Below are 24,692 nucleotides of genomic sequence, written 5' to 3'. Positions count from 1 at the left end.
ACTCTGACTACACTGGACTGGACTGAGCAGCACAACACAGCACAAGAATCGGCACCCCACTTTCCCGCCCCCACACAGACACTGAACACTGAGGACACGTCCTCTCAATACACTCTCCGATACTGGAGTGAAAATGGCCGCGATGCACGGCTCCTTATATGGAATCCAAATCCAGCGAGAATCCAACAGCGGGATGATGACGTTTTGCTGCGTTCGGGTTTCCGAGTCAGGTGGGAAAATCCGAGCCTGACTCGGATCCGGGCTCAAGACGTGAAGTTCGGTAGGGTTCAGTTCTCTGAGAACCGAACCCGCTCATCTCTACTTTAAAATAAAACTTATCTTATCAAAAATACATATTGGCCCAGGAGAGGTTCAGGAACCCAGTTCCTGATTATGTCATATTTAAAGAGAGGTTCAGGAACTGAGCTCCTGCTGAAAAATAGCACTGATCATACTACTATACACGTGGCAGTTTTCCCATATATGCCTTAGGTGCTTGTATGGCTTATCTTCCACAGTGTAACCTTCGATAGTGCACACAACATGGCTGCATCACCTGGTATGCTTGAAGATGAGGCAAAAATACACAGAGCTGATGGTTATGGTGGGACACTACTCCTAGTGTTAGGATGCTGCAACCATCCATTTTGTGTCATCTCTTCTAGCCATAACCTATTCCACTCAGGATAATCCTAAGTAGTGCACCCAAGACAGCTGCGGCTGCCTAACCTGGTAAGTTTTGTGGGTGGAATATATAACCTGTGGAGTTATTACCCAAAATGCCTGTACCAATCCCACATTATGCTTATCAGGCTCTCTAGTTTTCTTTTTACTTCTGTATTACTGTAGTAATTATTTTTTGTACAATGTGCTTTGTTTTTGATGCCTGTAAAGCACCTTGAGTCCTGTTGGAGAAAGAGCGCTATATAAATAAAATTATATGTATATATATTTTTATTTTTTTATTTTGCAGCGGTAGCGGGGAGATAGCATGGAGGGATCTGAAAAGATTTATTTGCTGCCCAAGCTGTATATAACGACTTGTGAATACGTTCAGTTACTGTATGTCATCTCAGGATGGTGTACAGTACCATTATCAAGTTCCGGAAAAAAGTTTTTTTCAGAACTTGATGATTGGCATAATTTCTACATCTCCATACTAAGGTATGTGGACTGTAAAAATGATCAGGGAAGAATTGTAACCAGGAGATATCTATAATATCTCTTGCATTACATGAATGATGAATGGGTCTGGCACTTAATTTATACAGAAGTAGGTAAAAGTTTTAAATTTCACCTGCTTTTGTTGAAATAAAGTAATGAGGAATAGACCTCTCAATGTTTTGTTGCAATTTACAATTGGGGGGATGTACCCATAATACCACATTTACAATATTGACATTCAAAATATTGACAATCATAAAATCAGTCAGTGGAAAAAAACATATGGCAAATGGCCTTCTTACCTTTACTTTTACAAATCTTCTCTTGCTGGATGTTCTTGTTGTAGTGCGTCACTTGGCATGTATATGTGTCCTCCGTATTCCAGCTGTCTCTGGTTACATTTAGCATACTATTTCCTGAGTACATTCCAGTTCCGTCCTTCATTGGGATTAGAGGAGTGCCTCTGTCTTTATGGGGGTTTCCATTCTTTAACCAGATAACAGATGCATCTTGGGGCCAGAAGTCAGAGATTATGCACAGCAACAGCACTGGGCTTTGTGCCATATTATCATAACAAGAAGCTGCCAGAAGCTGCACACTGGGTTGCTTTGGTTCTTTGACCGCTGCATCTAGAAACATAAAAAAACAATCAATTGAAGAACAACAAAACAGATTTTTTTTAGTGTTTGCATAATTACCTTATTACATATAGGCAATTCCATACAGTAATGTAACAAGCGCTAAGTGAATTAGGCATAGTAAAAAAAAAAAAAAATTCTATTTAGAGTTAAATTGTTGACATAACTTATACTACTTTGCAATTATTCAAAACTAGTAGTTTTAGCTTCTTGTTTTGTTATGTAAGGGGGAGAAAGTCATATAAAATAAAACTCTTTGTAAAAGCACTAAAACCACAATGGGGGTGATTCCGAGTTGTTCGCTCGCTAGCTGCTTTTAGCAGCATTGCACATGCTAAGCCGCCGCCCTCTGGGAGTGAATCTTAGCTTAGCAGAATTGCGAACGAAAGATTAGCAGAATTGCGAATAGAAATTTCTTAGCAGTTTCTGAGTAGCTCCAGACTTACTCAGCCATTGCGACTAGCTCAGTCCTTTTCGTTCCTGGTTTGACGTCACAAACACACCCAGCGTTTGCCCAACCACTCCCCCGTTTCTCCAGCCACTGCTGCGTTTTGCAACATCGAACGCCTGCGTTTTTCCGCACACTCCCATAAAACGGACAGTTTCCGCCCAGAAACACCCACTTCCTGTCAATCACACTACGATCAGCACAGCGATGAAAAAGCTTTGTTATGCCGTGAGTAAAATACCTAACTTTTGTGTAAAATAACTAAGCGCATGCACACTGCGAACCTTGCGCATGCGCAGTAAGCGACTAATCGCAGTATAGCAAAAATCGGCAACGAGCGAACAACTCGGAATGACCCCCAATATACAGTAAATGACACAATATGAAAAACACACATGCACAAATATTTAGGAACTTTTATGGGAATTTTTGACTTGGCTGCAGTCACGGAGCCATCACAGTGAAATTATTAGATGAAAGAGAGTCCCAGTATCTATATCTAATCTAACCCTGTCTTAACTCCAGCATCCTGCAATTGTTGTAAGTCCAATAACACAGGTGCCTTTACTTGCTCCGTCCTATGTCAGTGGTCGTGTTCCTGTAGTCTGAGGTTTGACTGAGCGTGCTCCTGCTGATAACGTCACACTCATTTGTGAAAGTACAGCCTGAATCAGAACAGTGTGAAAAATGTGACATCATCAGCGGCCACCCAGTCAGCCAGGCATGCGGGACCTCGGCCTATACTATAGGCACCCTCACATCACCTGATTTTATGTCTCCATTTAATATGGGATGATATTGTCGGTGGTTAGAATATGACAGTGGCATCCCATTGCAAAGGGTAACCCCTAACCCTCCCTTCCCACAGCCTATCCCTAACCCCGCCACCCTTCCCTGTAGCCTAACCCTACCCCTCCCTGGAGCTGCCTAAACCTACCCCTCTCCTCCCCGCAGCCTAAACCTAGACCCCACACCCCACCCCTGCCTAACCCTAACCCTCCACAGTGGTGCCTAACCCTAACCCCCACTCCTTGCAACCTAAGCCTACCCCCCCTGCAGCTCAACCCTAACCCTCTCCCCGCAACCCAATCCTATCCCCCCCCCCATGTCCTGGCACTAAGGAGCCCCAACATACTTACATTTGGGATGCCAACAGTTGGGATTCCTGCGCCGGCATTTTGATCCATGTCGGGATCCCGGCATCAGCATTCCGAACAGTGCCGGGATTCTGGCATCAGTAGTCTGACTGCCAGCATCCTGAACGCCAGTATGCTAACCGGATCACTTCATAATATTAGATGTTTGCAGATAACGTAGAGAAAAGTGATTTTCTCTATGTTATCTACAGTACATTCATACATAACGAGGTTCGTTGTGTCAAATAACGCTGGTTATAGCGCACTTGCCATTTACTTTTTTTTTTTACATCACCTCTATATACTCTTATCTTAGTCTCCATATTCCTATTAAGTGTAAAATAGATACATGTGTCTGATTACCATGGAAATGGCAGGACTATATAAAGGTTTTGTTATAGGCATCAGGGTCATTGAAAATGTTCACTCAGCTCTCCTCACAATGTCTAGCAGCATTAATTACTGTTGCTTAAGAGTATGACACGTCTGACAAGGTATACAGCATTTGTCAGTATTGCATACTTGGGCACAACATCCATCTAAAGGAGAACAAACAGGCCATTTAATTACCATCAGTAATTACAGACTGATGAACAAAACTGTTATCATTAATATTTATTCATTCTGGGCTCAATAAATGGTTCACACTTTTAGCTCATATAACAAACCCAATTCTCTTAAAAGTTTATTTGCCATTTTACTTACCAACATTAATTACTTTCTCTAGATCTGAGAGAGAGCAGGGCTGTTTCATTCCACAAGATACTTGCTTTATTGTTTTCCATTCTTCACGGCTAACCTTGTATGCCAGTCTTACAGTATTTCCCTCTTTGGTAGGTGTGCCTGTCTTCTGGGTGATTTTACTATCAAATTTTAAAAACATTTGACTGGAATCCAAATTGATACCCAAAAAGGAGCAAATAATTGTGCCATTGTTATACAACAGATCTTCATTGCTAGGTAGTTGCAGGTCCACGACTGGTGTCACAAAGCTGTCTTGACAAGCTGTGGACAAATATATAGTCAAATCATCATTGCAGAGCAAGATTTCCCTGTGGTTATTCCCTAATAAAATATTTCTTATTAAATGCATTTCACAAATTGTCAATTGACTATAGATCAAAACATGCAGTAACCTGTTTTCACAAATAAAATAACACTTTACTCATGTATAGCTCTATTAATATATATATATATATATATATATATATATATACACACAGTACATTCAAGTATCTGTTGCACAGTTTCAGAAAATTGGGTGTACGTGCTCCCACGTTTGAGAAAAATGTGTAAATTTGCTTGCATGAGGAATTCTGCAAATCCTTCTGTACACCTGCAACCTATCTTTGCTCTTGGGGCCTCATTCAGGTTTGTTGGCAAACAAACCATGCAACTGGGCAAAACCATGTACACTGCAGGTGGGGGCTGGGGGGGCAGTTGTAACATGTGCACAGAGAGTTAGATTTGGGTGGGGTGTGTTTAAACTGAAATCTAATTGCAGTGTAAACATTAAGCAGACAGTATTTACCCTGCACAGAAACCATATAACCAAACCAATTATAAATTTCTCTGCACATGTTACATCTGCTCCATCCGCAGTGCAACATGGTTTTTCACAGTTGCTTGCTTTACAGTATATAATAAATTATTTAGCATTTTTAAATAAATTTGTATATGTACGTATCATTAAGCACCATTTGGGTACTTGTTTCTTGTTTTTTTTTTTGGGGGGGGGGAAGGTTTGCCAACAATCCTAAAAAGCCCCCTTTGCACTTAACTAGGTGCAAAAGATACACCTGGGAAAAGTTACACCTATGCCTAACATTGCATAGCCTCCAATTCCATCAGCACATCCTCAGTGAACCATGCTAACATGACAATGTTAATATGGTTGCAGTGTCTTACATGGAACAAAACAGGGACAGAAATTCTATATCAGGCCACTCAATTAAGCAGGAACTTATAAAATGTAACTTTTATTAATCATCTAAAATTACTAATTATAAAACCCTAACTGTGAAATAAAATGTTACGATCCCTGGCGCTCAGAACACGGAAGATGTTATGAAGTGAGTCCAGAGCACCAGGACGTAATGCTGGATTTGGTGAAATTGAACGGGAATAGCCCCTGGCACCCTACCTCCGTTGTTTTACCCGTGTTGTCAATTCACGCCTGCATGACTATGGTTTCTTGGGCCCATGGCAGCCGCGTTTGAAGGGCGGATTAGGTCTGCCCAACTCCGATGCCCCCTCAGGTCTTAAAGAGAGACAAAGCGTGAACTGAGACAGGGTAATAACAAGGGGACCTCTAACTGAAACAACCAAAGCCAGGGGCTACTGACTAGCCTAAAACTAAATGTATGCGCGGCTTGCCGCCAAAGGAAAAGAACAACCAAAAAGATACCACTGTCCACTCCCCCACACGGCACCGCCGAGTTCCGGGGAGGACAGTGGAAGCGGAAACCTCCGCAAATGCACCAATACAAAATAACGCAAATCTAAAGCGGGCTAGGCCACAACACGCGGCAAAGCCGCTACTCACGAAACCGGGCGAGAACCCCAAACGACAGTTACAGGTTCACAAGGACTAGAAGGATTCCCGGGAGCGGCAGGACGGACCGGATACAGCAGACCAGGAACAGACGTTCACCAGACAGAAACAGCAAACAGGAAGCTATCACCGGCGTTTGTGTGAGGCACTGAGGAGGCATATAACAGGGAACCCTCCAATGGGAGTACAGAGCCTAATTAATAAATGTCGTGCAGCTGCCTTGCTGCACGAGCAGGGGAAAACAGGTGTGAATACTTCCTTAATGCAACGGGGAACGCGGTCCGCCTGTGGCGTCCCCGTTGCTATGGACCCGGCGGCCCTGAACGCACGGCGTCCTAGCGTTGCCAGGGAGCCGGCGGCTATCGCGCGCCCAGCGTCCTGGCGTTGCTAGGCGCCGTGCGGAGACGGACAGGGAGAGAGGCGCGACGGCCGTGACCGCTGCTCTTTCAGAGTGCGGGCCTTGAGGAGGGTTTACAGAACCCCTAGAGCCGGGTTTCTGAGGAAACTCCTGAAAAAATATCCTCTTAAGTCTAGGAGCATGTAAATCCTTATCCAACACCCAAGACCTTTCTTCAGGGCCATAGCCTTTCCAGTGGACCAAAACATAAAGTCGGCCCCGAGAAAGCTTAGAATCTAAAACCTTTTCCACCAAGTACTCTTGTTGCCCCTGCACATCCACCGGAAGTCTACCCCGGGAAGTCCTCCGAAGAAATCTCCTGGAAGAAAAATACTGTTTCAGAAGGGAACAGTGAAAAGTATTGCCAATTTTGAGTGATCTCGGCAAACGTAGTCGAAAAGCAACTGGGTTGACCTTTTTAATGATAAGGAACGGTCCAATAAATTTGGGTCCTAATCTAGCCGAGGGCTGTCGGAGCCTGATGTTGCGGGTTGACAACCACACCTTATCTCCCACCTTAAAAGTGCATGGGCGCCGAAACCTGTCAGAAAAAATCTTTTCTCGGAAGGCAGCCTTCTTAAGGGCAAGGTGAACTTTTTTCCAAATCATTCTAAGACGGGAAGTTAAGGTCAACGAGGAAACTGGAACATGACGGTAAAAAGAATTTGCTCTAGGATGGAAGCCCAACACTGAAAAGAATGGGGACTCCTTGGTGGAAGAATGACAAGAGTTATTATAAGCAAACTCGGACAAAGGAAGAAATTCAGACCAATCATTCTGAAGTTTGGCCGAATATAACCGTAAATACTGTTTTAATGACTGATTTACACGTTCAGTTTGTCCGTTAGACTGAGGATGATACCCAGATGTTAAAGAAAGTTTCATATTAAATGAGGCACAAAAACGTTTCCAGAATCGGGCGATGAATTGCGGTCCCCGATCAGAGACAATATCCGTGGGTAAACCATGGAGCCTGAACACATGGCGGAGGAACAAAACTGCTAACCCTTGAGCAGAGGGTAACCGGGGGAGAGCAATGAAATGAGCCATTTTACTAAAACGGTCTACTACCACCCAAATGACTCGAAAGCCTGCTGAAAGAGGAAGGTCCACCACGAAATCCATGGATATATGTGACCATGGCCTGAGAGGAATGGCTAGAGGTATGAGTTGCCCGACTGGCAACGCTCGAGCTACCTTGTATTGAGCACAAACCTGACAGGAACGGACAAATTCCTTAACGTCTTTAGAGAGACTAGGCCACCACACCGAACGAGATACTAGTTCCAAGGTCTTAGTGATACCTGGATGACCAGACACTTTGTTGTCATGAAACTCAGCTAGAACAGAGCCTCTCAGAAATTCAGGGACGAAGAGATGATCAGCAGGAGTAACTTTGGGAGCCTGCTGTTGAAGCTGGACAAGCTGTGTAAATAAATCCTGTGTGAGGCCTGCCTGGATGATAGATGATGGAACTATGGGGGTAGTAGCAGGATGGTTATTGTGAACCGGAAGAAAACAATATGCCAGGGCATCAGCTTTCGTATTCTTGGAACCGGGCCTGAAGGTGATAATAAACCTGAAACGAGTAAAAAAACAATGCCCAACGTGCTTGCCGAGCATTAAGCCGTTTAGCTGACTCAATATACTGCAGGTTCTTATGGTCAGTAAACACTGTAATGGTATGCCTAGCTCCCTCCAGCTAATGCCTCCACTCCTCGAAAAGCCCATTTAACTGCCAGCAATTCTTGATTACCAACATCATAGTTGGATTCTGCGGAGGAGAATTTCCTTGACATGAAGGCACAAGGGTGTAATTCCTGAGACTCCGGATAATCCTGAGAAAGGATAGCCCCCACTCCAACCTCTGAAGCATCTACCTAGACTATAAAGGGGAGCTCCGGGTAAGGGTGCCTGAGAACAGGAGCCGAGACAAAGGCCTGCTTCAAGGCCAGAAAGGCAGACTCAGCTTCAGGCGACCAATTGGAAGGGTCCGCTCCTTTTTTAGTCAATGCTACTATAGGAGCGACCAAATCAGAAAAGGTATGAATGAAACGCCTATAATAATTTGCAAACCCTAAAAAGCGCTGAATTGCTTTTAAATTCGTGGGTTGCGCCCAATTAAGGATGGCCTGGAGTTTTTTCGGTTCCATGAAAAACCCCTCGGGAGAAATAATATACCCCAAGAAGGACACTTCTGTGATGTGGAAATCACATTTCTCAAGTTTAGCATATAAATGATTCTCCCATAGTTTTTGAAGGACCAGACGCACATGGGAAACATGTTGTTCCAAAGACTCAGAGTAAATCAAAATGTCGTCTAAATAAACGACTACGAACTTCCCAAGAAAGTCACGAAGCACATCATTAATGAGGTCTTGAAATACCGCAGGCGCATTTGACAGCCCAAACGGCATCACAGGTATTCATAATGACCCGACTGTGTGCTGAAAGCCGTCTTCCACTCATCCCCAGATCTTATTCGGATGAGATTGTAAGCTCCTCTAAGATCGATCTTAGAGAAGATAACGGCAGAGCGTAACTGATCAAAGAGTACTGAAATCAATGGCAAGGGGTAGGTGTTTTTAACAGAAATTTTATTCAGAGCCCGAAAGTCAATACATGGTCTGAGCGACCCATCTTTTTTCTCAACAAAAAAGAACCCCGCACTCAATGGAGATTTCGAGGGCCTAATGAAGCCTTTTTTCAGGCTCTCCTGAATGTAATTATCCATAGCCATGGTTTCCGGCCCGGACAGGGCATATAAGCTCCCCTTAGGTAAAGTGGCACCTGGAATTAAATCAATAGCACAATCATAGGACCGATGGGGAGGCAGAACGTCCGCATTACCCTTGGAAAAAACATTGGCAAAATCCTGATATTCCAAAGGAATAAATTCTGGGGTAACAGCCGCAACCCGGACTGGATGGGAAATACACTCCTTAACACAAAAGGGACCCCATTGGGAAATCTCCCCAGACCGCCAATCTATGGTGGGATTATGAAAGGCAAGCCAGGGTTGACCCAAAACTACTGGAACTGCCGGACAATGAGGAAGGTAAAATTCTATTTTTTCTGAATGTAGGGCCCCCACTGTCAGTAGTACTGGAGGTGTGCGGTGAGTAATAACCCCATTGGAAAGCGGACCACCATCCAAGCCGTGCATGGTGATACGTTTATCCAAAGGTACCTGTGGAACGCCTAAAGTCTTAGCCCAACCTAAATCCATGAAATTTCCTGCAGCTCCACTGTCGACGAAGGCCGACACCGACGAACTGAGGCTACCAAAGGAAATCTTAACAGGAACTAATAAAGAATCATTAGAGGAGATTAACTGCAGACCCAAGTGAACCCCCTCACAATTCACTTGGTCAGAGCGTTTCCCGACTTATTCGGGCAATTACGTGCGATATGTCCCTTGCCACCACAATACAAACAAAGACCAGATTTTAACCTTCTGGTTCTTTCCTCTGGGGACAGCCGGGAGAAACTCATCTCCATGGGCTCCTCGACGTCCTCAGGAAAAGTATATACACATGGACTAGGCATAAAAGTTGTTCCTCTTTCAGCCCTCCGCTCTCGGAGACGACAATCAATTTTAATAGCGAGCTCCATGAGTTTGTCTAGAGTCTCAGGAGCGGGGTACTGAAGGAGACTGTCTTTAATAACTTCAGACAAACCGTGGCGAAACTGACTGCGCAGGGCCGAACCATTCCAGCCACAGTCGTTCGACCAACGGCGAATCGCGGTACAATATGCCTCTGCTGGATCTTTCCCTTGCTTTAGTGCACGCAGGTGGCTCTCAGCTGATGCTTCTCTATCAGGGTCATCATACAAAAGGCCTAAAGACTTAAAAAAAGCGTCTACTGATAGCAAGGCAGCATCATCTGATCTTAGCCCAAAAGCCCAGGTCTGCGGATCACCTTGGAGTAAGGATATCACAATCCCGACCCGTTGAGACTCCGTACCGGAAGAACGGGGCTTTAAACAAAAATAAAGCTTACAAGCTTCCTTAAAATTAAAAAAAATCCTTTCGGTTACCCGAAAAATGGTCAGGTAAATGCATCTTTGGTCCAGGAACCATACTCGGGGAGGCTCGCAAAAGATCTTCCTGCGATCTCACCCGAAGAGTAAGGTCCTGAACCATCTGAGTTAATTCCTGAAGCTGGTTGGCCAAAAGCTGACTGGGATTTGGACCTAAACCTGCCGGATTCATGAGGGCGAATTTTTAGGCCCACCAATACAAAGGAAAAAATTATACCCCTTTTTTTTTTTTGGTTTTGGGCCGGTGATAATGTTACGATCCCTGGCGCTCAGAACACGGAAGATGTTATGAAGTGAGTCCAGAGCACCAGGACGTAATGCTGGATTTGGTGAAATTGAACGGGAATAGCCCCTGGCACCCTACCTCCGTTGTTTTACCCGTGTTGTCAATTCACGCCTGCATGACTATGGTTTCTTGGGCCCATGGCAGCCGCGTTTGAAGGGCGGATTAGGTCTGCCCAACTCCGATGCCCCCTCAGGTCTTAAAGAGAGACAAAGCGTGAACTGAGACAGGGTAATAACAAGGGGACCTCTAACTGAAACAACCAAAGCCAGGGGCTACTGACTAGCCTAAAACTAAATATATGCGCGGCTTGCCGCCAAAGGAAAAGAACAACCAAAAAGATACCACTGTCCACTCCCCCACACGGCACCGCCGAGTTCCGGGGAGGACAGTGGAAGCGGAAACCTCCGCAAATGCACCAATACAAAATAACGCAAATCTAAAGCGGGCTAGGCCACAACACGCGGCAAAGCCGCTACTCACGAAACCGGGCGAGAACCCCAAACGACAGTTACAGGTTCACAAGGACTAGAAGGATTCCCGGGACCGGCTTGAGAACTCCTGGATACAAGGACACAGGGAGCAGGACGGACCGGATACAGCAGACCAGGAACAGACGTTCACCAGACAGAAACAGCAAACAGGAAGCTATCACCGGCGTTTGTGTGAGGCACTGAGGAGGCATATAACAGGGAACCCTCCAATGGGAGTACAGAGCCTAATTAATAAATGTCGTGCAGCTGCCTTGCTGCACGAGCAGGGGAAAACAGGTGTGAATACTTCCTTAATGCAACGGGGAACGTGGGAACGCGGTCCGCCTGTGGCGTCCCCGTTGCTATGGACCCGGCGGCCCTGAACGCACGGCGTCCTAGCGTTGCCAGGGAGCCGGCGGCTATCGCGCGCCCAGCGTCCCGGCGTTGCTAGGCGCCGTGCAGAGACGGACAGGGAGAGAGGCGCGGCGGCCGTGACCGCTGCTCTGTCAGAGTGCGGGCGAGCCCCGCCGCGCCTAACATAAAATGAGATGAAAGTGAAAATATTATAAACTAGCTGGAGTACCCGGCGTTGCCCGGGATTGTAAGAATGTCTGCTTACAAAAATAAATGTAAATATTAAACACAGTATAAATAACATTGTAGATAGCTGAATACTCGTGCTTCGCTACTGGATGAGGATGGTAAATTAGAATGATAGTTATTTGTTAATTTGCGTTGGTTGGAGATCTAGTATATAGGCATATCTTGGTTTCCTGACGCACTTTGTGTAGTGGCCAGACACCTTTTTGTACCCCCAAGGGACCCTGTTCTTCCCACTATACAACTCTCAGTCTGTGGCTTCCTGCTGCCTCAATTCCCCTCCTCAATCATGTCAGTGCCCCTGTGAAATTATCGATTTATTTACAGTTTCTTATATAGCGTAGCACATTATGTATCTCCTGATATACTCTGTGCTGCTGGGGGACCGTGTTACTTCCACTATATAACTCTCAATGTGTGGGTTTGTGATTCCTCCATTCCCCTCCTCACATCATGTCACTGGCCCTGTCACATGCAGCCCTGTCATCACTGACATATCATGCATGTCCTGATATAGTCTGTGCTGCTGGCCCACCCCTAGAGGTGCTAGTGGTGTGTCACCCCCACAGTGTTTGTTCCCAGAGTGTAAGTCATATGTGTACCAAGTTTGTTGTATATTTGTCCAGGCATTCGGGAGTTATGCTGCCTGCTGACATACTCTGTGCTGCTGCTCCACCCCTAGGGGTGCTAGGGGGTGTAACCCCCACAGAGTTTGTTCCCAGATTGTAAGTCAGATGTGTACCAAGTTTGGTGTAAATTGCTCCAGGCCTTCCTTCCATAGTTATGCTGTCTGCTAACATACGCAGTGCTGCTTTCCCACCCCTATAGGTGCTAGGGGTGTCTAACCCCCCTCAGAGTGTTTGTTTCCAGAGTGAAAGTCATATGTGTACCAAGTTTGTTGTAAATTGCTGCAGGCATTCCAGAGTTATGCTGTCTGCTGAAATACTCAGTGCTGCTGCCTCACCCCTAGGGGTGCCTCCCCTCACAGTGTTTGTTTCCAGATTGTAAGGCATGTGTGTACCAATTTTTGAGTACATTGCTCCAGCAATTCCGGAGTTATGCCCTCTCCTGATATACTCTGTGCTGCTGTCTCTCCCCCCTCCCCCCCCCCAGGGGTGCAAGGGGTTTCGGATTGCTTTAGTTGCCTCCGCAGTGTTTTAATATGCTTGTATGTAAAATTTTACGATCTTTGCTTGTAAACTGTGGATTTGTATAGAAAGACAATATGACAGATTTTTTCGCTTTTATATAGTAGATAACGATATGTGTCCATTACAAATGGACACTACAATATGAGTTTAAGGCCAGGTACACACTAGGATGATGTTGGGGCGATTTTCTGTATCGGAATGTAAAATTGGTTGCATCATCTAGTGTTCACCCGCAATTGTGCGCTCCTCCAGTTCATTAATGGTATCTTCTAATTGGCTGTGCTGCATTAAGATATCGTTAATGATGCCTAGCTAATAAATGCAGCATAGCAAATTAGATAGTGCCGTCATGCAGTGTGTATGGGAGGCACAATATGTTGTCCCGTCGCTCTTATGCATATTCAGCCTAATACGTAATGTTCTTCAGAATAATTGGTATATTGATTTTGCAAATAGTGGAAATATTTGGGCAATAGTTGGGCAACAGCCTACTTGCACCGAGGGACACTTGGGGGGGACGGGGGCCGACACTGGCTTCCTGAAGGTGATGAGTCAGATCCCGCTGACAGGACCAGGGGCAAACGCAGGATTTTGAAATGGGGGTTTCCAGATACAGTATGTGGTGTGTATATATTGTCGAAGTCAGAAAATATTACACTACACACATCACGTACAAACTCCACACAGATGGCCTCCGTGCGTGTACTTGTTCTGCTGTGCGTGCACATATCCGCAAGTTGCGTATGACCGTTCACGCGGCCCTGTGTATTAGCGCGTGGTATGAGTAATTACGATAGCATTTGTACTCGCATGGAAAAGCCACAAAGACATATCACATATTTAATCCACATAGTGCACAATGTACACATAGCCCACATGCACCACACCAGCAATTTATACTTGTTTAAATGGTACAACAACAAAGGGATTCACCTTTACAGGATATGAGGGGACAGCATTAGGTTATAAGGTGGTGTTTGGTATCCAGCTGTAGGGTATTTTAAGGGCAACATTCCGGTAGCAGTTTGCAGAAGATAGCACGCTCCTGCCCATAAGTATGCGCAGGAACAGAATATTACTATTATACTGTATTTACTATACTCTGATATTCGATTGGAACCCAGTGGAGACCAACTGCAAGCACACCTGGAACAGACATCGCCCACCTGTTAAAACCAACCTATGACCCCTCCTGTACTGTAAATGACCAGCCCTTTGACCTATGGGTAAGAGGTTACAGTTTCCATTGTATTGTGTTTTTACCAACTGTATAAAAGCCAACATCTTAAATACAATTGGTGTCATGTCTCCTTCCTGCTAAGGTTTAAAGTGTATTTCAGACACACGTGTAGCTGCATTGTGCTCTCAGTGTGTCGGTGTGTGTGTGTATGCACTGCGTGTACTTTGTACATCCGTCGCGGTGTGTGTACGCAAAGTGCATACACGGTACAGACCTTTGTATGCTAACTGTGTAAAAAGTATGTAGGTTAAAGATTACATCCATCAGCCACAGCTGCTTGAATTTCAGTGTAAAAGGTATTGCTTTTTCTGTCCTGTATGTTAATCAGCATTTACAATTGGGGGCTCCTCCGGTTCACTACATACTTACATATCTGCAGCCCATAAAACAGACTTTGATCTATCAACAAAGGGTGGAGACGCATCTTAATATAAACCTTTTTCTGGTTGCTTGGGTGTTCTTAAACCCTATTATTCTGTGTTGTTAGATCACGTCTGTAACTGCAGTCTTAAGAGGTTCTGGTGTGAAACCCGGACACAGGAAAAAAGCCGTTTATTATATCAGTGTAATTTTTGGCGCGAAAAAAGCGTACACAGGGCGTACTGATACTTTGCATACTCTCTCACATATTGTTGCCACAAGTATAGATTATTAGGTCATTTTAGATCTGTGTAAAATCGGATACATTTGTTTGCTATATAGATACATTTTATATAGTATATTAAGGGCGTAATTGTAAAACACAAAACGCAGTTCTGGCCTAGTCGTTACGGTTTACACAGAACAAGTGTGGGTTGTGTTTAGTGGGCGATAGTAGTTTTATTGATCACATTTATAGAGATTGTGTGGTTTGTTGAATTGCGGACGTTCATTGTACACGTGGTACAGACAAAGTGCAGAGTCGCACACGTGGCATAAAAGGCACGCACGGTCGCGTGTTTACGCAAGGTTGCGTAGGATTACGGACGCTAAGTACAAATCACACGATAGTTGTTCAATTAAAGGTGGGATAGTATACATTTAATACAATAGCATATAACTATCCGATTTCCAAAGCAGGTTACCTTAAATAATAAGATTTTACTCACCGGTAAATCTATTTCTCGTAGTCCGTAGTGGATGCTGGGAACTCCATAAGGACCATGGGGAATAGACGGGCTCCGCAGGAGACTGGGCACTCCATAAGAAAGATTTGGTACTATCTGGTGTGCACTGGCTCCTCCCTCTATGCCCCTTCTCCAGACCCCAGCTAGGATACTGTGCCCGGAAGAGCTGACACAATAAGGAAGGATTTTGAATCCCAGGTAAGACTCATACCAGCCACACCAATCACACCGTATAACTCGTGATACTATACCCAGTTAACAGTATGAAATATAACAGAGCCTCTCAACAGATGGCTCAAGAATAACCCTTTAGTTAGGCAATAACTATATACAAGTATTGCAGACAATCCGCACTTGGGATGGGCGCCCAGCATCCACTACGGACTACGAGAAATAGATTTACCGGTGAGTAAAATCTTATTTTCTCTGACGTCCTAGTGGATGCTGGGAACTCCGTAAGGACCATGGGGATTATACCAAAGCTCCCAAACGGGCGGGAGAGTGCGGATGACTCTGCAGCACCGAATGAGAGAACTCAAGATCCTCCTCAGCCAGGGTATCAAATTTGTAGAATTTAGCAAACGTGTTTGCCCCTGACCAAGTTGCAGCTCGGCAAAGTTGTAAAGCCGAGACCCCTCGGGCAGCCGCCCAAGATGAGCCCACCTTCCTCGTGGAATGGGCTTTCACTGATTTAGGATGCGGCAATCCAGCCGCAGAATGCGCCAGCTGAATTGTGCTACAAATCCAGCGAGCAATAGTCTGCTTAGAAGCAGGAGCACCTATCTTGTTGGGTGCATACAGGACAAAAAGCGAGTCAGTTTTCCTGACTCCAGCCGTCCTGGAAACATAAATTTTCAAGGCCCTGACTACGTCCAGTAACTTGGAATCCTCCAAGTCCCTAGTAGCCGCAGGCACCACAATAGGTTGGTTCAAGTGAAAAGCTGATACCACCTTAGGGAGAAACTGGGGACGAGTCCTCAATTCTGCCCTATCCATATGGAAAATCAGATAAGGGCTTTTACATGACAAAGCCGCCAATTCTGACACACGCCTGGCCGACGCCAAGGCCAATAACATGACCACTTTCCACGTGAGATATTTCAGATCCACAGTTTTAAGTGGTTCAAACCAATGTGATTTTAGGAAACTCAACACCACATTGAGATCCCAAGGTGCCACAGGAGGCACAAAAGGGGGCTGAATATGAAGCACTCCCTTTACAAAAGTCTGAACTTCAGGCAGTGAAGCCAGTTCTTTCTGGAAGAAAATCGACAGAGCCGAAATCTGGACCTTAATGGAACCCAATTTTAGGCCCATAGTCACTCCCGACTGTAGGAAGTGCAGAAAACGACCCAGCTGAAATTCCTCTGTCGGGGCCTTCCTGGCCTCACACCACGCAACATATTTTCGCCAAATACGGTGATAATGGTTTGCGGTTACTTCTTTCCTGGCTTTTATCAGCGTAGGAATGACTTCCTCCGGAATGCCCTTTTCCCTTAGGATCCGGAATTCAACCGCCATGCCGTCAAACGCAGTCGCGGTAAGTCTTGGAACAGACAGGGCCCCTGCTGTAGCAGATCCTGTCTGAGTGGTAGAGGCCATGGGTCCTCTGATATCATTTCTTGAAGTTCTGGGTACCAAGCTCTTCTTGGCCAATCCGGAACCACGAGTATCGTTCTTACTCCTCGCCTTCTTATTATTCTCAGTACCTTTGGTATGAGAGGCAGAGGAGGGAACACATAAGCCGACTGGTACACCCACGGTGTCACTAGAGCGTCCACAGCTATCGCCTGAGGGTCCCTTGACCTGGCGCAATATCTCTTTAGCTTTTTGTTGAGGCGGGACGCCATCATGTCCACCTGTGGCCTTTCCCAACGGTTTACCAACAGTAGGAAGACTTCTGGATGAAGTCCCCACTCTCCCGGGTGTAGGTCGTGTCTGCTGAGGAAGTCTGCTTCCCAGTTGTCCACTCCCGGAATGAACACTGCTGACAGTGCTATTACGTGATTTTCCGCCAATCGGAGAATCCTTGTGGCTTCTGCCATCGCCATCCTGCTTCTTGTGCCGCCCTGTCGGTTTACATGGGCGACTGCCGTGATGTTGTCTGACTGGATCAGTACCGGCTAGTTTTGAAGCAGGGGTTTTGCCTGACTTAGGGCATTGTAAATGGCCCTTAGTTCCAGAATATTTATGTGCAGGGAAGTCTCCTGACTTGACCATAGTCCTTGGAAGTTTCTTCCCTGTGTGACTGCTCCCCAGCCTCGAAGGCTGGCATCCGTGGTCACCAGGACCCAGTCCTGTATGCCGAATCTGCGGCCCTCTAGAAGATGAGCACTCTGCAGCCACCACAGTAGAGACACCCTGGTCCTTGGAGACAGGGTTATCAGTTGATGCATCTGAAGATGTGATCCCGACCACTTGTCCAAGAGGTCCCACTGGAAGGTCCTTGCATGGAACCTGCCGAATGGAATTGCTTCGTATGAAGCCACCATTTTTCCCAGGACTCGTGTGCAGTGATGCACCGATACCCGTTTTGGTTTTAGGAGGTCTCTGACTAGAGATGACAGCTCCTTGGCTTTCTCCTGCGGGAGAAACACTTTTTTCTGTTCTGTGTCCAAAATCATCCCCAGGAACAGTAAGCGTGTGGAAGGAACCAGTTGTGACTTTGGAATGTTTAGAATCCAGCCATGCTGTTGTAGCACTTCCCGAGATAGTGCTACTCCGACCAGTAACTGCTCCCTGGACCTCGCCTTTATAAGGAGATCGTCCAAGTACGGGATAATTAAAACTCCCTTTTTCCGAAGGAGTATCATCATTTCTGCCATTACCTTGGTAAACACCCTCGGTGCCGTGGACAGTCCAAACGGTAGTGTCTGGAATTGGTAATGGCAATCCTGTACCACAAATCTGAGGTACTCCTGGTGAGGAAGGTAAATGGGGACATGCAGGTAAGCATCCTTGATGTCCAGGGATACCATGCAATCCCCCTCGTCCAGGCTTGCAATAACCGCCCTGAGCGATTCCATCTTGAACTTGAATTTTGTTATGTATGTGTTCAAGGATTTCAAATTTAAAATGGGTCTCACCGAACCGTCCGGTTTCGGTACCACAAACAGTGTGGAATAGTAGCCCCGTCCTTGTTGAAGTAGGGGTACCTTGACTATCACCTGCTGGGAATACAGCTTGTGAATGGCCTCTAGCACAGCCTCCCTGCCCGAGGGAGTTGTCGGTAAGGCCAATTTGAGGAAACGGCGGGGGGGAGGCGCCTCGAATTCCAGCTTGTACCCCTGAGATACTACTTGAAGGATCCAGGGATCCACCCGTGAGCGAACCCACTAATCGCTGAAATTTTTGAGGCGGCCCCCCACCGTACCTGGCTCCGCCTGTGGAGCCCCACCATCATGCGGCGGATTTGGAAGAAGCGGGGGAGGACTTTTTGTCCTGGGAACCTGCTGTGTGTTGCAGCTTTTCCCCCCTTCCTCTGCCTCTAGACAGAAAGGACCCGCCTTTTCCCCGCCTGTTTTTCTGGGGTCGAAAGGACTGTACCTGGTAATACGGCGCTTTCTTAGGCTGTGAGGGGACATGGGGCAAAAATGCTGACTTCCCAGCTGTTGCTGTGGAAACAAGGTCTGAGAGACCATCCCCGAATAACTCCTCACCCTTATAAGGCAAAACTTCCATGTGCCTTTTAGAATCTGCATCTCCTGTCCACTGCCGAGTCCATAAGCCTCCAGGGCCGGTTCAAGGCCGCTCTGCGCCCCGGGCAGGAAACGGGGCGTGGCCTAATACAGGGGGCGTGGTCAGTTACGCCCCCTGTACATTACTAGCGCCGCTTGAATGCTGAGCGGTGCGCGATGACGTCATTGCGCACCGCACAGCAAAAGGTCCTCTCCACGAAGGGAAACTAGACGCGTAGCGTCTAGTTCCCTTCGTGGAGAGGACCTTTGCTGTGCGGTGCGCGATGATGTCATCGCGCACCGCTCAGCAAAGGTCCTCTCCACGAAAGGAAACTAGACGCGTAGCGTCTAGTTCCCTTCACAGGAGGCGGGGACACAGCGGACCGGGCAGCGGGCAGCGGAGGCGGACGGGGGACACAGCGGGCAGCAGTGGCGGATCTTGCCACGGTGCGGCGCCCTCCGGATGGCGCCAGCGCCCTCCGGAAGGCGGCGCCCCGGGCAAAAGTCCTGCTTGCCCGTGGCAAGATCCGCTACTGTAAGCCTCTCCTAGCAGAAATGGACAATGCACTTATTCTAGATGCCAGCCGGCAGATCTCCCTCTGTGCATCTCTCATGTATAAGACTGAGTCTTTTATATGCTCTACGGTTAGCAATATAGTGTCCCTGTCTAGGGTGTCAATATTTTCCGACAGGGAATCTGACCAAGCAGCAGCAGCACTGCACATCCAGGCTGAAGCAATAGCTGGTCTCAGTATAACACCAGTGTGTGTATATATAGACTTCAGGATAGCCTCCTGCTTTCTATCAGCAGGTTCCTTTAGGGCGGCCGTATCCGGAGACGGTAGTGCCACCTTTTTAGACAAACGTGTGAGCGCTTTATCCACCCTAGGGGGAGTTTCCCAACGTGACCTATCCTCTGGCGAGAAAGGGAACGCCATTAGTAATTTTTTTGAAATTACCAATTTTTTATCGGGGAAAGCCCACGCTTCTTCACACACATCATTCAATTCCTCAGATGGGGGAAAAACTATTGGTAGTTTTTTCTCCCCAAACATAATACCCTTTTTTGAGGTACCTGGGTTTATATCAGAAAGGTGTAATACCTCTTTCATTGCCTCAATCATGCAACGAATGGCCCTAGTGGACATTAAATTTGACTCATCGTCGTCGACACTGGTATCAGTATCCGTGTCGACATCTGTGTCTGCCATCTGAGGTAGTGGGCGTTTCAGGGCCCCTGACGGCCTTTGAATTGTCTGGGCAGGCACGAGCTGAGAAGCCGGCTGTCCCGCATTTGGCATGTCGTCAAATTTTTTATGTAAGGAGTCGACACTTGCACGTAATTCCCTCCATAAGTCCATCCACTCAGGTGTCTGCCCCGCAGGGGGTGACATCACATTTATAGGCATCTGCTCCATCTCCACATAAGCCTCCTCATCAAACATGTCGACACAGCCGTACCGACACACCGCACACACACAGGGAATGCTCTTAAAGGAGACAGGACCCCACAAAAGCCCTTTGGGGAGACAGAGAGAGAGAGTATGCCAGCACACACCAGAGCGCTATAATAATGCAGGGACTAACTGAATTATGACCCTTTATAGCTGCTTATAGTATTAAACTGCACCTAAATTTAGTGCCCCCCTCTCTTTTTTACCCTTTCTGTAGTGTAGACTGCAGGGGAGAGTCAGGGAGCTTCCTTCCAGCGGAACTGTGAGGGAAAAATGGCGCCAGTGTGCTGAGGGAGATGGCTCCGCCCCTTTTTCGGCTGACTTTTCTCCCGCTTTTTTCTGTATTCTGGCAGGGGTAATTACCACATATATAGCCTCTGGGGCTATACATTGTGGTTATTTTGCCAGCCAAGGTGTTTTTATTGCTGCTCAGGGCGCCCCCCCCCAGCGCCCTGCACCCTCAGTGACCGGAGTGTGAAGTGTGTATGAGGAGCAATGGCGCACAGCTGCAGTGCTGTGCGCTACCTTGGTGAAGACTGAAGTCTTCTGCCGCCGATTTTCCGGACCATCTTCATGCTTCTGGCTCTGTAAGGGGGACGGCGGCACGGCTCCGGGAACGAACACCAAGGATGGGTCCTGTGGTCGATCCCTCTGGAGCTAATGGTGTCCAGTAGCCTAAGAAGCCCAAGCTAGCTGCAAGCAGGTAGGTTCGCTTCTTCTCCCCTTAGTCCCTCGTTGCAGTGAGCCTGTTGCCAGCAGGTCTCACTGTAAAATAAAAAACCTAATTTAAACTTTCTTTCTAGAAGCTCAGGAGAGCCCCTAGTGTGCATCCAGCTCGGCCGGGCACAGAAATCTAACTGGGGTCTGGAGGAGGGGCATAGAGGGAGGAGCCAGTGCACACCAGATAGTACCAAATCTTTCTTATGGAGTGCCCAGTCTCCTGCGGAGCCCGTCTATTCCCCATGGTCCTTACGGAGTTCCCAGCATCCACTAGGACGTCAGAGAAATGTAGTTTAAAACTGTAAGTGCCTCTGGGGTAAAGTAACCAACCTAAGGGAGTGGAAATTTTCTGTACAGAAAAGAAAAACAAGGTGTATTTGAGTGAGTGAAAGCGGAGTGAGTGGAGCTGAATCCTGGGAATTCGGGATCCCCTAGATGACACAGGGTTAGTAGAGGCCACAGGGTTAGTAGAACATATTGTGGATTTTACGCTCAGGTTGCCTCATAAGACAAGTGGGAAGGACCATACCAAGTCTTGTTAACCAGCACAACAGCACTAAAGGTTGCCGAAAGAGAGACTTGGGTCCACTCATTCCACTACAAGATGGTCGCTGACCCGGAGAAAACTCGTGACAAAGAGCAAGGTGAAGAGAACCTTGTATCACTAGAGAGTCTATTCCGGGAAAGCTGAGAGGCAGAATTGTTGAAAGGCACCTGAGCAACAAGATCAAGGACGGTTGTCGCACCATTTTCTTTTTTCACCCCCCACTGCATTTTCCTTTCTTTTCTCCTCCTTATTCTCCTTCTTTACCCTAACGAAATGGATCTATCACAAGAGACTGCGTTTTGGGTTCTGCTGATAATTTTGTTTTTGATCAGGACAATCTGTTTTTGTGAGGGTCCCAGAGAAGTCAAGCAAGGATTTGGAATGGGTTCTGATGGCGAGTCCGAATTTGCAGGATCTCAGGAGCAGCACATCGCTCTAGTAAAGGCTAGTATCAGTAAGCGCTCTGGTAGTTACGGAGCTCGGAGACAATGTGAGGGGTTATTGTCTGATGAATATTTTATTTGTAGATATTGCGAGAACATAGTCGAAGATGGGTGCATCCAGAGATCTCAGTCCAACATTAATATCGACATGGACCGACATCCGTTGAGTGATTACCACTCATTAGTGGGTAAGGTCTTAAACCAGACAGAATGTTGAGTGTGCTCACAAGTACCTCAAGGACAGAGTAAGTCGGGATTAGTGCCATATCCTTTAACGTTAGATGAGGTACTCGAATTACGGGGTGGGAGACCGGTGGACAAGAAATTCAATATATCTAGGCCCCCTAGCTTGAAGCTCCACCAGTACCATGTAGATAGATCACTAATATGTTTTAATATTTCCAATTTCCGAAAACCAGGAAATTGGGAAGTGTCGTGGAATAACCAGACAATGACCTTTTTGCACAGAGCTGATAGGATACCTATCGACTCAGAACTTATACGCAAGATAGCCAACAATGGGAAGTATTTTTTGTACCGGTATACACGTGGGAGCAAAGCCATGTGGGTTGGAAAGGTATCGCAGGGGTATTGTGCCCATGTCATCCAGCCCGATACTTGTACTGAACAAATGAGAGAACTAGGGATTGGTTTCTTTATATGGTGTTGTTACATTTTGTCCCCTATGTTCTCCCAGATGATGTCTATTTCATATGTGGGAGGAAAGCGTACAAGTGGCTTACTCCGAGCTCTGAGGGATTATATTAGGAGAGTACTACCAGAGGTCATGACCATAACCCACGACAAAATGAAAGACGTTCTCCGCAGCGCTCAGACTCCTTATACTCATACCCTTTATGAACACATCATCAAGAGACACCTCTCATAGATAGGGCAGAGCACGCAGCCGCTGATTTGATTCACGAATCCACCGGGATTCAAGTTCTTCTCGCATTAGATATCACCCGTACTGCCAGAGGAACTATAAATTATAGGTACATCCATGCGCTAGCGAACTTGATAGACAATATCACCGAGATGTATGATGACACCTTCAGGTATATGGGAAGGGAGTTACAAGCCTACAAGAAAGAATTGATCCAGCACAGGCAGGGTTAGGAGAGTGGGCACAGAAAGTTATTATGAGTGTGGAAAAGTTTCTCCTTTGTATCCTGGGAGTCATCATAATTATTGGTCTGATATTCAGGTGTGTTCGAATTCTAACGCGGCGCAAGCATGGCACAAATTTGATGAGTCTAAGGAGCGAGAGCGCTGTTACAGCAGCTGATTTGATTTATAGCCCATCTATAGAAACAGTGTTATGATAAGGATTGCAAATGAATTTCATGGCCTGTTTTCTTTCACCATTTTTCTCTGTCTCCCCTTTACCCAGAAACATCCAACCGGAAAAGACGTCAACCCTACCCAATGTTTATGTGAATGTATTTTTATATATGTGTCTTATCTTCATCTCTGCAACCCTCAGTTAATGGCACACATAGTCGACAGGTGTTATCCACATATAGTAGCATTCACATATGTTCCCCCTCCATGTATCATCAACTAAATGTGATCCCCATTTGTTGGTATTATAAGCCGAAGAGGCGAGGGACAGAAGCCCTTGCCCGAAAGGAGCTTAGTAGTGTTTGTTTACCCATTTACATACCCTTAATACGGGATGAGAAGGATTTAATGTATACTTCGCAATACCTCAAAGCTTACTTAGAACATATACGGCACGATGATACATGCCCCTCAGATATTGATTCATACATACATGCTTTTACTATCCCACTAGGCTATACATTTCCAACCTACAACCCTCTCCCGATCATCCAAGCTTGTCTATATATTGTATAGGTAATATTTTTAGTTAATCAGTTAAGAGTGGCAGTTATTGATGACTGTCAAAGGGTGGACTGTCGAAGTCGGAAAATATTACAGTACACACATCATGTACAAACTCCACACAGATGGCCTCCGTGCGCGTACTTGTTCGGCCGTGCGTGAATATATCCGCAAGTTGTGTATGACCGCTCACGCGGTCCTGCGTATTGGCGCGTGGTATGAGTGATTACGTTAGCATTTGTACTCGCATGGAAAAGCCACACAGACATATCACATATTTAATCCACATAGTGCACAATGAACACATAGCCCACATGCACCACACCAGCAATTTATACTTGTTTAAATGATACAATAACAAAGGGATTCACCTTTACAGGATATGAGGGTACAGCATTAGGTTATGAGGTGGTGTTTGGTATCCAGCTGTAGGGTATTTTAAGGGCAACATTCCGGTAGCAGTTTGCAGAAGATAGCGCGCTCCTGCGCATAATTATGCACAGTAACAGAATATTACTATTATACTGTATTTACTGTACTCTGATATTCGGCGGGAACCCAGTGGAGACCAACTGCAAGCACACCTGGAACAGACATCGCCCACCAATTCAAACCAACCTATGACCCCTCTTGTACTGTAAATGACCAGCCCTTTGACCTATGGATGAAGAGGTTACAGTTTCCATTGTATTGTGTTTTACCAACTGTATAAAAGCCAAAGCTGCCTAGCCGGTCACTCTCTCTCTCTGAAGGTCATCTTGCTTGATTG

At 46.3% G+C, this 24,692-nt stretch overlaps 1 protein-coding gene across 5 annotated transcripts in view; it reads right to left on the bottom strand.

Annotated features, from left to right (window-relative positions):
- LOC134891479 (uncharacterized) overlaps positions 1-24,692 on the bottom strand; it is a 220,921-nt gene that overhangs the window by 104,584 nt on the left and 91,645 nt on the right. For all 5 annotated transcript variants that reach the window (XM_063913535.1, XM_063913536.1, XM_063913534.1 and 2 more), the window contains 2 exons: positions 4,092-4,391; positions 1,467-1,793 (listed from right to left, as the gene is read on the bottom strand). In XM_063913535.1, coding sequence (XP_063769605.1) covers positions 1,467-1,793; positions 4,092-4,391 — 627 coding nt within the window. The remainder of the gene's footprint in view (positions 1-1,466; positions 1,794-4,091; positions 4,392-24,692) is intronic.

Source organism: Pseudophryne corroboree, chromosome 1, assembly GCF_028390025.1.
Source record: "Pseudophryne corroboree isolate aPseCor3 chromosome 1, aPseCor3.hap2, whole genome shotgun sequence".
In the NCBI taxonomy this organism is placed as follows: Eukaryota; Metazoa; Chordata; class Amphibia; order Anura; family Myobatrachidae; genus Pseudophryne; species Pseudophryne corroboree.
Note: the sequence above shows the minus strand (reverse complement) of the source record. Positions and strands in the feature narration are given on the sequence as shown.